General features: G+C 38.1%; 1 protein-coding gene across 3 annotated transcripts in view; it reads right to left on the bottom strand.

The window, feature by feature from the left end:
* Positions 1–857: 857 nt before the first annotated feature.
* CYP3A94 (cytochrome P450 family 3 subfamily A member 94) overlaps positions 858–13788 on the bottom strand; it is a 36577-nt gene continuing 23646 nt past the window's right edge. Inside the window, exons 11-13 of one of the 3 annotated variants that reach the window (XM_070230608.1) lie at positions 5933–6159; positions 3311–3473; positions 858–1058 (exon numbers count right to left, since the gene is read on the bottom strand). In XM_070230608.1, coding sequence (XP_070086709.1) covers positions 963–1058; positions 3311–3473; positions 5933–6159 — 486 coding nt within the window. In that variant the 3' untranslated portion in view covers positions 858–962. 3 annotated transcript variants of the gene reach the window in all.

The following is a 13788-nucleotide window of genomic DNA, read 5'->3' as shown; positions in this document are numbered from 1 at the left end:
GGAAAGGGAGGGAAGCATCAGAAAAAGAAAAGGAAGAACGTATGCCGCTTCTGATGTCAACTTAAACTGATGAAAACTTGTAGCCTTTCTGCCCAATCAGTTGATCTATCAACCATTTCTTATTTGATCTCCATTGTGTTAAGACAGTTGGAGTTGAGGATGGAACACAAAGAGATATAAGACAACATGTTTCCTGCCTTCAGGCAAGTAGGGGAGATAAGATAAAAACCCTAAAGCAAAGTTAATATTCTAATGATAAGTGCCTCAGCTGAGTGTTACAAGAAATATGTGCTCCAAAAAAGAGAGAATTAAGCTGTGGATATACTTTCTAAGCAACAGGCAAAATCACAGTAGATTAACTCTCATCTACCTTATTATACCTAATGGGAATTCTGAAAAAGACCCCACCCAATCAGTGATTCTGAGGCTCAAAAACTTTTAATCACTGGCTCTCACTGATTCCATTCCAGATTCCCCCTAATGTGCACAAAGGCATCAGATAATACTTTTGTAAAGAGATGTTCATTGACTTGTGAAATATAATACTTTATGGAATATTCTAAATGAACATGTGATATAAATGCCTCTACTACAGTCAGCAGAATAATTCTTGTTCTCATTAAAGTTTGTTGATAAAATTGTTGAGAAAGTTTTATTCTCAGTCAGTGCTCAGGAAGAGTATATGGTATTAACTGGGGGTGGATGGAGATCGTCCTGTGAAAACCAGATATACTGAGTCCCAATATCTGGCACTTATTTAGCCCCTCCTTTATATCACACAACATATAATACTCTGTGTAGACACTGAGAAAGCTCAGGAATGTAAGAATCAATAGGCATCCATCAAGTTCAGTAGGTTAAGTTCATCTTCATTCTGGATTTTATTCACAAAGTAAATTAAGGTCTCTGGTGTTCTCGGATACAGATTCCTTGAAGGACAAAGCAGAAGTCCTTAGGGAAAATCAGGCTCCATTCCAGGTACCATCTCTGGACTCAACCTTTAGAACAATGGGTTTCTGTGGTTGAATAAGTCCTTGATTGCCTATTTTCAGGGGGATCTGCAACAGTTAAACAAGCATATGAGAACTGCTTAATGACACCCTGTCGATAACAGAAGCAAAGTAGATAAGATACATTAAGGACAATAATGGTTTACAAACATATAAACTACTTTTAGCATCATGTAAATTTGATTCTTTATACTTCATCTGTAAACTATGTCAGACTGGATAGTGAAAGCTTTCATCCATCTATTCATTCAACAAAATATCTATGGAGCACATATTCTGGACAAGGCCAGACACAAAATGATGTTGGCTTGTATTCCTTTTTGAGTTAAAATTTAAGTAAAAATGAACCTTTAAAATTTAAACCAAATCCTTAGGGTTTATGGCAAACTATTTTGACAAGCCATATAGAGTTAATTTTGTGTATTTTGAAACTTACAAGGTAACTTGGAGTGTGTATTACGCATTTTAACTGTGTGGGACATCTTCAAGTTCTAAAGAGTCCAGTCACTTCTTCCAGTGGAACTCATCCAGTTTCATGACGGGGAGAGGTCTTTGTGAAGCACTATGCCTATTTTTTAACATCTCCTGGCTCCCACGTGTAATGCAAATAGTGCACTTCTGAAGACCTACAGTTTTTTAACCAATACTATTAGCTCAGTTCTTTTATAGTCACTCCTCAGTGTTGCGGGAGCCAGTGGCAGAGCAATCTTGTGAAGTCACTGGACTGAAGGGCAAGAAAATAGTCGTGGAGAGTGAGAGGCACCAGCTTGTGGAAGACTGAGAGTTTGCAGAAAGTGTCTGTCTATCCCAGGTGTGCCAGAGGCCCACTTTCTCTCAGGGCTGAGTCCTCTGTTTGTCCACTCTTACAGGATTGCCACACAGATGCGTTATGCTACAAATAAGATGGAAATCATCTCCATTCTCCTCTCTCCTGCAGAAAGCATACTTAAGGAGAGGAGTTGCATATTAAATGCAAAAATTCCAGAAATAAGTCTTATTATAGGAACTTGCTTGATATGAATCAATGGCTACTGCTCTTTATGTAATCAAGGAGAGATTCCTGATCCTTCTATAAATGTAAAACCTTGTTATTTTCTAATTTGAAATGATGTGCATATATATCACCTGCAGGCAGTCAGACACACACACAACACACACATACACAAATCCAATTTGTTAAATTTTTATAGTTAAAATTGTTCGAAATTTGTATCCAGCAGCTCTAAATCAACTGCAAATCACTCCTTAAGCATTCACTGAATGACAGCAAGGCATAACTGGGAGTTTATGAAAGGAATAAATGAGGTGCTAGTGTTAGAGACATTCTTAGGTACAAAGAAAACACAGAGAACAAAACTGGATGTTTTAATGACAAAGTATTAAATTAAGTGCTCTGGCCAATGATACCAGCCTGCAGTAATTGACAACAGAGCAAAGGAGAGAATAGGCTCTGGACTTGATGGGGAAGGCCCCAAGGAGGGGCTTGGGGATTGAATGACAACTTGAAAGATGAGAACAGAACATGGAGGAAAGGAGAGTGAGAAAAACATTCATAGAGTTATTATGAGGATGTAAAAAGAGCCCAGCTTGACTGGAGTTGGGATTCTGGAAGGTGAGGTCAAATAATCAGGATGGCCCCAGACTGTGGGAGTCCTTCACATCTGGTAGAAATGCTTTCAGTTCATGATTCTCAACCTTGGCTGCACATGAGAATCAACGGGGGTGCTTTGAAAGCCACACATGGGTGAATTATTTTAGAATTTCTGAGAGCACCTAGGCTTGAAAAAATTTTAAAGTACTCTATTGATTTCATTATACAGACAGTAGATGTGAACCATTGTCATAAAGCTTCAGTAAGTTCTGGTGGATAAGAGCATCCTTCAAAAGGCATGATGTGGTAATCACTGAATTTCATGGCTATTTACAACACTTCCCCTTCCTTCCAGTGGACTTCAAATAGAATTTTAAACTTTGCTCAAGTTCAAAGGACTGAACACAATCATGTCAGAGAAGCTGAATTGATTCTATATGACCTTTATAGTTGAATCTTTATTAAGCCACAGACTTAGCAGACCAGAGCTGAATGGCTCTACAGGTTGCACATGACTTCAGATATACTCTGGCCAATAGAATAAATTATTATTTGAATAGCACATATTCTTTTATATATATGTATGCTCTTCAAAGGATAATTTATTCTTTATATTCATATATATTATATATATATATGTATATAATCCTCGGTTTTAAAAGAAAACCTCCAAGAAATCATTATTCATGCAGAAAGTTAACTGTCTGACCTGTGTTTCTTTACAAGGTTTGAAGGAGAAGTTCTGCAGCACTCTGACGATAGCAAGTTTCATGTTCATGATAGCAAATCTCATGCCAATGCAGTTTCGAGGTCCAGTTCCAAAGGGCAGGTATATATAAGGATTTATGTTGTCCTTGTTATTCTTACTGAACCTGGTTCCACAATAGTAGATGACAAGAAGTTAATCAAATATAAAATCCACAAGAGCTACAGGTTTGGAGTTCTCACTTAGACTCCTCAACCAGTAGTACACAGGACACTTTTGTGGGCTAGTCATTGACATGCTGCTATGGGTATTTTGCTGTGAGAAGTGTAAGCTACAGATCCTTTTCATTCCCATGACCCTCTTGGAGCTTTCAATCTTGTTGAAGAGATGAGATTAATGCTGTTTAAATTAAAATTTATCTTTAAACATGAAAACTACACTCAGGGTGATGAGGTGTTCACAAAAGGAAATGAAAGTGATGAAGGAAAAGTAGATTCCTGCCTCCACTCATTTATGTTGGTCATGTGCTCGTGAAGAAAGGAAGCAGGAGAAATGTCCCCCATTATTTAAATTGCTATTTTCCCTTCTCTTCTCTTCCTCTCCCCCCTCCACTTCTCCCTCTCCCTCTCTCTCTCTCCCCCCCCCCCTCCTGTAGAAAAGCCTGTCAGATGATTTACATGGGCATACAACGCTACTCTACTACAGTATAATCACTGATTTCCTTCTCTCTCTGTTACACTAAGCTATAAATTCCTTGAAGGCTAGACCTATATTTTATCCAATTTGATTCCTCAACACGTAATTACATTAAGAATAATTGTGGATTTCAGGAAAGTGATAATGGCATTGTAGTATGTACTTTTTAAAGAGTCCTTATATTTTAGAGAACATTCTGGAATAGTTATAGATAATGTGACATAATAATAGGGAATTCAGGAGAAGAGTAGCAATGATGTGCGAATGGGGCAGCTAACATGAGCTGATGGTTGTTGGGCAAGTGATGGAGACATATAGAGGCGTGAAAACTCATATGCTTGGGTACATGTTAAATACACATATACTTGTGGACATATCAAAAATCCTCCTTAATAGGAATTTCTTTTTAAAGACTGGCACCTGAGCTAACATCTGTTCCCAATCTTTTTTCTTCTTCTTCTTTTCCCCAAAGCCTCCCAGTACATAGTTGTATATTCTAGTTGTAGGTTCTTCTGGCTCTGCTACGTGGGACACTGCCTCAGCATTTCTTGATGATCTGTGCTGAGTCCTCTCCCAGGATCTGAAGCAGTGAAACCCTGGGCCGCTGGAATGGAGCACATGAACTTAACCACTCAGCCATGGGGCAGCCCTTAATAGGAATATTTTTTAACATTTGGATTTCTCACTGCATGGCCCAGTTCATGACACAAACTAAGCACTTACTTTTTGTTTGATGACTGAATGAATCAAAAAAAAAAGAAATACAGTGACTGGTCTCTGATTTTATGTTTACGAAGTTACATAAAGGGAAACTGCTGAGCTGGGAGGAACCACAGAGGCCCCCTGGTCCAGGAAAAATAGGAGTTGGTCAACTCTGACTTCTTCTTTCAACAAGTACTATGTGTAGTTGCTATGCCAGCACTAGGGACACCAGGGCCAATATGACAAAGTCCCTGGAATGAGGGAGCTTATACTCAGGGGCTAATAAAAGTCTAGATCTTAGCTAGTGCCCTAAAAAGTTCATTCCAAGTTGTGCTCACCAATACAGTAAATGGGAAATTATCAACTCTTTCCAGAGTTCAAGTTGTGCCCAAAGTCAGACCTTGGCTCTGAATTCCCAGAAGAGCACGTTCAAGACCCCACCAAGGAGGATGTCTCAGATGTTTAGAGAGCAGATGACTTTGCTTTGGAAGGGTCACCCAATGCTAAGAGTAGACGGGAGCTGGCACAGGATTGGTTGTCATGGACAGCACCAGAGGTCCTGTGCTCACCTTCATCCTCAATAAGTCTGCTTAAACACCAGGGAAGAGGACCACTCAGGTCATCACCTGTACTCTCATAATAATGCTAAAGGAAACAGCACCAATGTTGGAAAAAATGGAATGTGGGAAATTTGGTGGTAATTTAAAGATCTGAAGAGAACCGTATAGAAAAACAGAAAGGAAAGTATAAGCCTATATTCCTAAAATAAAACAGTGGTTTAGTAAATGTATGGCAAAATATGAACACACTCAAAATTTACGCACATATATATATACACACACACACATATGTAGTAGCATAAGATATTACTTATATTTTCCTGTTAAAGTAACTAGTTCACAACCAAATAAAATATAATGCCATTATAATTTTTTAAAGTCTATATATGCATAGAACAATGTCCATAAGGACATACATCATATTATTAATGAGGCGTATCTTAAGGTATTGGCAATGTGAGCAGCTATAATTTTCTTTTTCCTAGTGTGCAGTTAGTGAAACTTTGACAACAGTGATCACTCTTGTAATAAGAAAAACAAACTTTTAAAAATAAAATTATGTACAAATGATTGCACATAACACATTTGTCATCTATACTAAAAGATGCCAGAATATGCCCAAACCTGCCAGGATCAGAGTGTATTCCCTTTCCCAGGGGCACTGTACCTTTCAGGACAGAACTCCTCAGGCTCAGGCCAGAACTCTGAGGCTCGATGAAGAATAAAGGTTGGCACCATCACCACTGTCCCTTTGGGAATTAGCACTCCATTGATTTCCACATCTTTCTTACAGACCCTCTCAAGTCTACCAGCAATTGGGAACAATCTGAGAGATTCATTCAGCACCATGTCAAGATACTCCATCTGTAACAGGGTATCATAGGTGGGAAGGGCCTGGGAAGAAAGAAGCAGATTTTGATAAATTGAGATTTGGGGTAAAATTTCCGCACAGTCTCTGTAGTACTAATGAAATGTTAGAAGCACAAAATAAAAATTCATATTGATAAAGGACCTTAGAATTTATAGAGATTTTAATACATATCATGTCCTCTGACCTGTTCAGTCATTCATTGAGATATGCGGAGTAGCTATGACTATGGGAGTTCACTGGGACAATACCCTAAACAGGGCCTGAAATCCCTCAAATTACGATGTAGAGGTTTTTCTTTCTCATGTGATCAAATGTGATTAATAGACTGTGACCTTACTCTTAAGTGACATATGCCAAAGTCATTGTTTCCTTTCCAAAAAGAGGCCACATATCTATACCAAGGAAAGTGAGTGTGTAAAAGAGAAAATCCCCTATTTGACATAAAGTCTTTTAGCTGAAAAATCCTGCTTGCTAGCACTTAAGATTATCCATATAAAATTTGGACAGAAACACTGTATTATATAAAATCTCTATAAATAATTTGGGGGAAAACTAGCTCCTTTCTAAACCAAATATGACAAGAGAAAAGCAAGACTCGATGGTGCCAAACCACACAATGTTGGTTCTAGGGAAGGTTATGGAAAGGATCAGAACACTACTCCCAGCCCCATCCTCTGTTGCTGGAATGGTCTCCTAGTTGCTGCTTCAGGATTTGACTGTAAGCTCTGAAGACTTAAACAAACCCCTCCAGCCAGAGAGGTCAGATCTCTTCTCATTACAAAGAATTCCATGCTGGTGTCAAGATGGCAGTGTAGGTGGACTCTGAACTCACCTTCTTCCATGGACAGAACAAATTTACAACTATGCTTGGGAGAAATATCCCTGAGGGAACTGAAAATTGGATAAAAAGAACTCCCACAGAAAGGGACACTGATGACTGAAGTGGAAGAGTCAGAATTTCCTTTCTAGAGAGAAAAAAAGCCACTTTCAAGCCATGGTGCTTCACGGCTGGCTGGGAACAATCTTAAGGTATGAAGCCTTCTCTGTAGGAGTCGGGGATCAGAGCAGGGGAGCACTACCACAAAAAGCAGCTTTTGGACTCAGCACTACTGAGACAAGTGTTATAATATCTGGCTTTTCTGGGCTATTAAAAGCTACAAAGAATACCCCCAGAAAAGCTATCAGACACAAGGGGAAAAAACCCTGCCCTTAAAGGGCCCACACATGAATTCACCCATTTTGGACAGCAACCTAAAATCACCAGAAAGAAAGATACATGGTCCTTCGTTGAAAAGAGACTCACTTGGTAGGCTCTGGGTGCATCTCAGTGAGAGGTGAGACCTCCCCAGGGACTGAGACATTGGCAGCAGCCATTATTGTGACAGGTGTGCTGACACAGACACTGGCCAGCACCACTGGAGTTCTTCCCCAGCCTGTTAGCCCAGGGTCTATCCCATCCACTACAGCACCAATTTAATCCAGCTCAGCTAGGGCAGGCACAGTGGGGACTGGCCTAGGGACTGGCTACAACCAACAGCAAGCCCTCAGGCAACTTGTAGGCCTGCAGCAGTGGGATGCCAGGAGCTTCTGCAGCCAGGTGAGTGAGCCCACCTCTGTAAGGCAGGGAGTTTGTGAGGGGTGGGCCTGCTTTTGTGCAGTGTGTGGGGTGTCAGAAGTGGGGTGAATGGGTCCACTTCCATGGGGCAGGATGCATGCATGGGACAGGACTGTGTTAACAGGGTTTGTGGTCCTGCAGACTGCTGGGCTTGTCAGCTGCAGTAGACCTGTGATTCTCAAACAGCCACATAGAGGATTGGCCACACCTTCCAAAGCCTGAAACAACTGGGCGCTCCCATGCCTGGTGTTGGCCCCACTCAGCTGCAATCCTGAGAGAGCTGACCACAGCCTTGCAGCACAGAGGCCTACAACAATTGCAATCCCCTGAGCCTATCAACAAGACACAGTGGGGCCTACTCACTTAACAGGAAAAGTGCAACAGGAATGTGCTATTAGACCTTGAAGCCAACTGTGCTGTGGCTCCCCACAATCAATAAAGTGACTGAAGGATCCATAGCAGCCACAGGCAGCTGAGCATTACAACCAGCCAGCCAGGGGTATAGCCTAGACTCCTCAGGCACCTACAGCAAGGGGAACCCAGTCACAACAGAAGGGCCTATGTAGCCCACACCAGGGACACTCCTGGAACATTAAGAACTGGTGAAAAGAGCAAAGTACACTGCTGGACCTCATAAGGCACCTCTTACATAAGGCCACCTCTCCAAGATCAGGAGAAGTAGCTTACCTACCTAATATATATATAAGCACAGAGAAAGAGCCAAAATGAGGAGGCCAAGGAATGTATTCCAAGTAAGAGAAGAGGACAAACCCCAGAAAAAAGTACAAAACAAAACAGAGATATACAATCTACCTGACAAAGAGTAATACCTAATAGCCATAAAGATGTTCACTGATTTTGGGAGAAGAATGGGTGAACTCAGTGGGAATTTCAACAAATAATTGGAAAATACGAAAAAGAACCCATTCGAAATGAAAAATACAACACTGGAGATGAAAACTTCACCAGAGAGACACAATAGCAGAGCAGATGATACAGAAGAATGGATCAGTGAGCTGGATGACAGACTAGAGGAAATCACCCAAGTGGAACCAATAAAAGAAAAAAGAATTAAAAAGAATGAAGACAGTCTAAGAGACCTCTGGGACAACATCAAGCACAGTAACATCCATATTATAGGTGTCCCAGAAGGACAAGAGAGAGACAAAGGGGCAGAGAATCTATTTGAAGAAATAATAGCTGAAAACTTTCCGAACCTAAGGAAGGAAACAGACCTCGAGGTACAAGAAGAACAGAGAGCACCCAATAACAGAAACCCAAAGAGGCTCACACCAAGACATATTATAATTAAAATGTCAAGAATTAGAGATAAAGGGAGAATCCTAAAAGCTACAAGAGGAAGGCAACAGGTAACATACAAAGGAAATCCCATAAGGCTATCAGCTGACTTCTCAGCAGAAACATTACAGACTAGACAGGTGTGGCACAATATATTTAAGGTGCTGAAAGGAAAACCTTACAGCGAAGAATACTCTGCCCATGTAAGGTTATCATGCAGAATGGAAGGAGAGATAAAGAGTTTCCCAGAGAAGCAAGAACTAAGAGAGTTTATCACCAAGAAACTACCCTTCAAGAAATGCTAAAGGGACTTATTATGTAAGGAGAAAAGAGAAGACCACAAATAGGAACATAAAATTATCAAAAAAATAAAATAACTGGTAAAACAGGGGAAGTGGGTAGGGGGAGTGCACAAGTGGTGATTAGACACATTTGTGTGGTGATTGATTGTAATTAGTCTTTGGGTGATGAACATAACATATTCAACACAGAAATCAAATATAATGATATACACAGGAAATTTATATCATGTTATAAACCAATGTCACTGAAATAAAAAAATAAATTAGAAAATCACTAGTAAACACAAATATAGAGTAAAAGTAGCAGATAAACCATTTATTAAGATAATATGAAGTTCAAATGGAAAAGTACTAAAATTATCTTTTTCCATGATGAAAGGGTAATGGATACAAACACACACAAAGTAAGAGGCAAGATATGATATCAAAAACATAAAATGTGGGAGGAGGGGAGCAAAAGAGTAGAGCTTTTGGCAAGAGATCAAACTAAAGAGACCATCAACTTAATAAATATTGCTATATGTATAAGCTATTATATATGAACCTCATGGTAATCACAAACCAGAAACCTATAATAAATACACAAAAAATATAGAGAAAGGAACCCAAACATAATACTAAAGAAAGCCATCAAACCACAAGGGAAGACAGCAAGAGAAGAAGAAAGGAACTGAGAAGAACTACTAAAATACCTAGAAAAAAGGTACCAAAATGGCAATAAGTACATTCTCATCGATAGCTACTTTAAATGTCAATGGACTAAATGTTCCAATCTAAAGGCATACGGTGGGTGATTGGATTAAAAAAAAAAAGACCCATACATATGCTGCATTCAAGAGACACACTTCTAAGATACTCACAAACTGAAAGTGAAGGGATGGAAAAAGATACTCCACGCAAATGACAATGAAAAGAAAGCTGGAGACGCAATACTTACATCAAACAAAATAGACTTTAAAACAAAAACTGTTAACAAGAGATAAAGAGGGCACTACATAATGATAAAGGGAACAATCTAACAATAGGATGTAACACTTGTAAATATCTATGCACCCAACATAGGAGCACCTAAATATATAAAGCAATTATTAACAGACATAAAAGGAGAAATAGACAGCAACACAATAATAGTAGGAGACTTTAACACTCCACTTACACCAATAGATAGATCATCCAAACAGAAGATCAACAAAGAAACATTGGCCTTAAATGACACATTAGGCCAGAATGATTTAGTAGATATATATAGAACAGTCCATGCAAAAACTGCAAAATACATATTCTTTTCAAATGCGCATGGCACATTCTCCAAGATAGATCACATATTAGGCAAAAAAACAAGTTTCAATAAATTTAAGAAGATTGAAATAATACTAAACGTCTTTTCTGACCACAAGTGTATGAAACTAGAAATCAACTACAGGAAGAAAATTAGAAAACCCACAAACGTGTGGACATTAAACAAAATGGTACTGAACAACGATTTGGTCAATGAAGAAATCAAAGCAGAAATCAAAAGATATCTGGAAACAAATGAAAATGAAAATATGATATGTCAAAATTTATGGGATACAGCAAAAGTGGTTCTAAGAGGGAAGTTTAGAGCAATACAAGCCTACCACAACAAACAAGAAAAGTCTCAAATAAACAATCTAACAGTATACCTAAAGTAACTGGAAAAAGTATAACAAAGAAAATCCAAAATCAGTAGAAGGAAGTAAATAATAAAAATCAGAGTAGAAATTAATGAAAAAGAGACTTAAAAAACAATAGAAAAACAATCAATGAAACTAAGAGCTGGTTCTTTGAAAAGAACTCACCAAGAAAAAAAGAGAGGGCTCAAATAAATAAAATCAGAAAGAGGGGAAATTAACACGTCCACCTCAGAAATGCAAAAAGTTATAAGAGAATGCTACAAAAAGCTACATGCCAACAGATTGGATAATATAGAAGAAATGGATAAATTCTAGAATCATACAACCTTCCAAAGGTGAATCAAGAAGAAATAGAGAATTTGAATATACTAATTACCAGTAAGTAAATCAAAACAGTAATCAAAAAATAAAGACCCAGGACTAGATGACTTGCCTGGTGAATTCTACTAAACAGTCAAAGAACACTTAATACCTATCCTACTCAAACTCTTCCAAAAAATTGAAGAGGAAGGGAAGCTTGCTAACTCATTCTACAAAGCCAACATAACCCTGATACCAAACCAAAGAAGGACAACACAAAAAAAGAAAATTACAGGCCAATATGACTGATGAACATTGATGCAAACATTCTCAACAAAACACTAGCAAATCAAATACAACAAAACATTAAAAAGATCGTACAACATGATTAAATGGGGTTTATTCCAGGGATGAAGAGATGGTTCAATATCCACAAATCAACCAAAGTGATTTATTACTTTAACAAAATGGAGAATAAAAATCATAGGATCATCTCAATAGATGCAGAGAAAGCATTTGACAAGACACAGCATCCATTTATGATTTTAAAAACTGAATAAAATGGGTATAGAAGGAAAATACCTCAACATAATAAAGGCCATATAGGACAAACCCACAGTTAATATCTTTCTCAATAGAGAAAAACTGAAAGCTATCTCTCTAAGAACAGAAATAGACTAGGGTGTCCATTTTCACCACTCTTATTTAACATAGTATTGGAAGTCCTAGCCAGAGCAATCAGGCAAGAAAAAGAAATAAACAGGATCCAAATTAGAAAGGAAGAAGTAAAACCATCACTATTTGCAGGTGACATTATTTTATATATAGAAAACCCTAAAGAATCCACCAAAAACTTTTAGAAATAATGAGTGAATACAGTCAAGTTGTGGGGTACGAAAATCAACATACAAAAATCTGTTGTGTTTCTACACTCACATCGAAGTAGCAGAAAGAGAAATTAAGAATACAATCCTATTTACAATTGAAACAAAAAGAATAAAATACCTAGGAATGGACTTAACAGGTTAAAGATCTGTACATGGAATACTATAAAACATTGTTGAAAGAAATTGAAGAAGACACAAAGAAATAGAAAGATATTCCATGCTCTTGGATTGGAAGAATTAGACATTTAAAATGTCCATACTTCCCAGCGCAGTCTACAGATTCAATGCAATCCATTTCAAAGTTCCAATGACATTTTTCACAGAAAGAGAACAAAGAATCCTAAAATTTTATGGGACTACAAAAGACCCCAAATAACCAAACCAATCCTGAGAAAAAAGAACAAAGCTGGAGGTATCACACTCCCTGATTTCAAAATATAGTACAAACCTATAGTAAAAAAACAGTATGGTAGTGGCACAAAAACAGACACACAAATCAATGGAACAGAAATGAGAGCCCAGAAATAAGCCTACACATCCATAGACAGCTAATTTTCAACAAGGAAACCAAGAGCATACAATGGAGAAAGGAGAGTCTCTTCAACAAGTGGTGTTTGGAAAACTGGACAGCCACATGCAAAAGTATGAAAATAGACCATTATTTTACACCATACACAAAAATTAATTCAAAATGTATTAAAGAATTGAATGTAAGAGCTGAAGCCATAAAATTCCTAGAAGAAAACATATGCATTACATTCTTTAACATCGGTCTTAGCAGCACATTTTCAAGGACCACGTCTGACAGGGCAAAGGAAACAATAGAAAAAATATACAAATGGGACTACATAAAACTAAAAAGCTTCTTCACAGTGAAGGAAACCATCAACAAAACGAAAAGACAACCCTACAATTTGGAGAAGATATTTGCAAACCATATATTACATAAGGGGTTATTATTCAAAAGATGTAAAGAACTCATACATCTCAACAAAAAAAAAACTAACAAGCCAATTTAAAAACGGGCAAAGGAGCTGAACAGACATTTCTCCAAAGAAGATATACAGATGGCCAACATGCACATGAAAAGATGTTCAACATCCCTAATTATCAGGGAAATGTAAATCAAAACCACAATGAGATATCACCTCATATCCATGAGTATGGCTATAATTAACAAGACAGGAAACATCAAGTGTTTGAGAGGATGTGGAGAATAGGGATCTCTCATACACTGCTGGTAGGAGTGCAACCTCTATGGAAAACACTATGGAGATTCCTCAAAAAATTAAGAACAGAACTACCATATGATCCAGCTATTCCACTGCTGGGTATTTATCCAAAGAACACACACAAAAAATGAATGCAAAAAGATATATGGACCCCTATGTTCATCGCAGCATTTTTCTCAACAGCCAAGACTTGTAAGAAACCTAGATGCCCATCAAAAGACGAATGGATAAAGAAGATGTGGTATATATACACAACGGAATACTATTCAGCCATTAAAAGTATGAAATCTGTTCATTTATGACAACATGGACGGACCTTGAGGGTATTCTGCCAAGCTAAGTAAGTCAGAAGGAGAAATTCA

This window comes from Equus caballus, chromosome 13 (assembly GCF_041296265.1).
Source record: "Equus caballus isolate H_3958 breed thoroughbred chromosome 13, TB-T2T, whole genome shotgun sequence".
Classification (NCBI taxonomy): domain Eukaryota; kingdom Metazoa; phylum Chordata; class Mammalia; order Perissodactyla; family Equidae; genus Equus; species Equus caballus.
The sequence above is the reverse complement of the archived record's forward strand: the minus strand, read 5'-3'. Positions and strand labels throughout refer to the sequence as shown.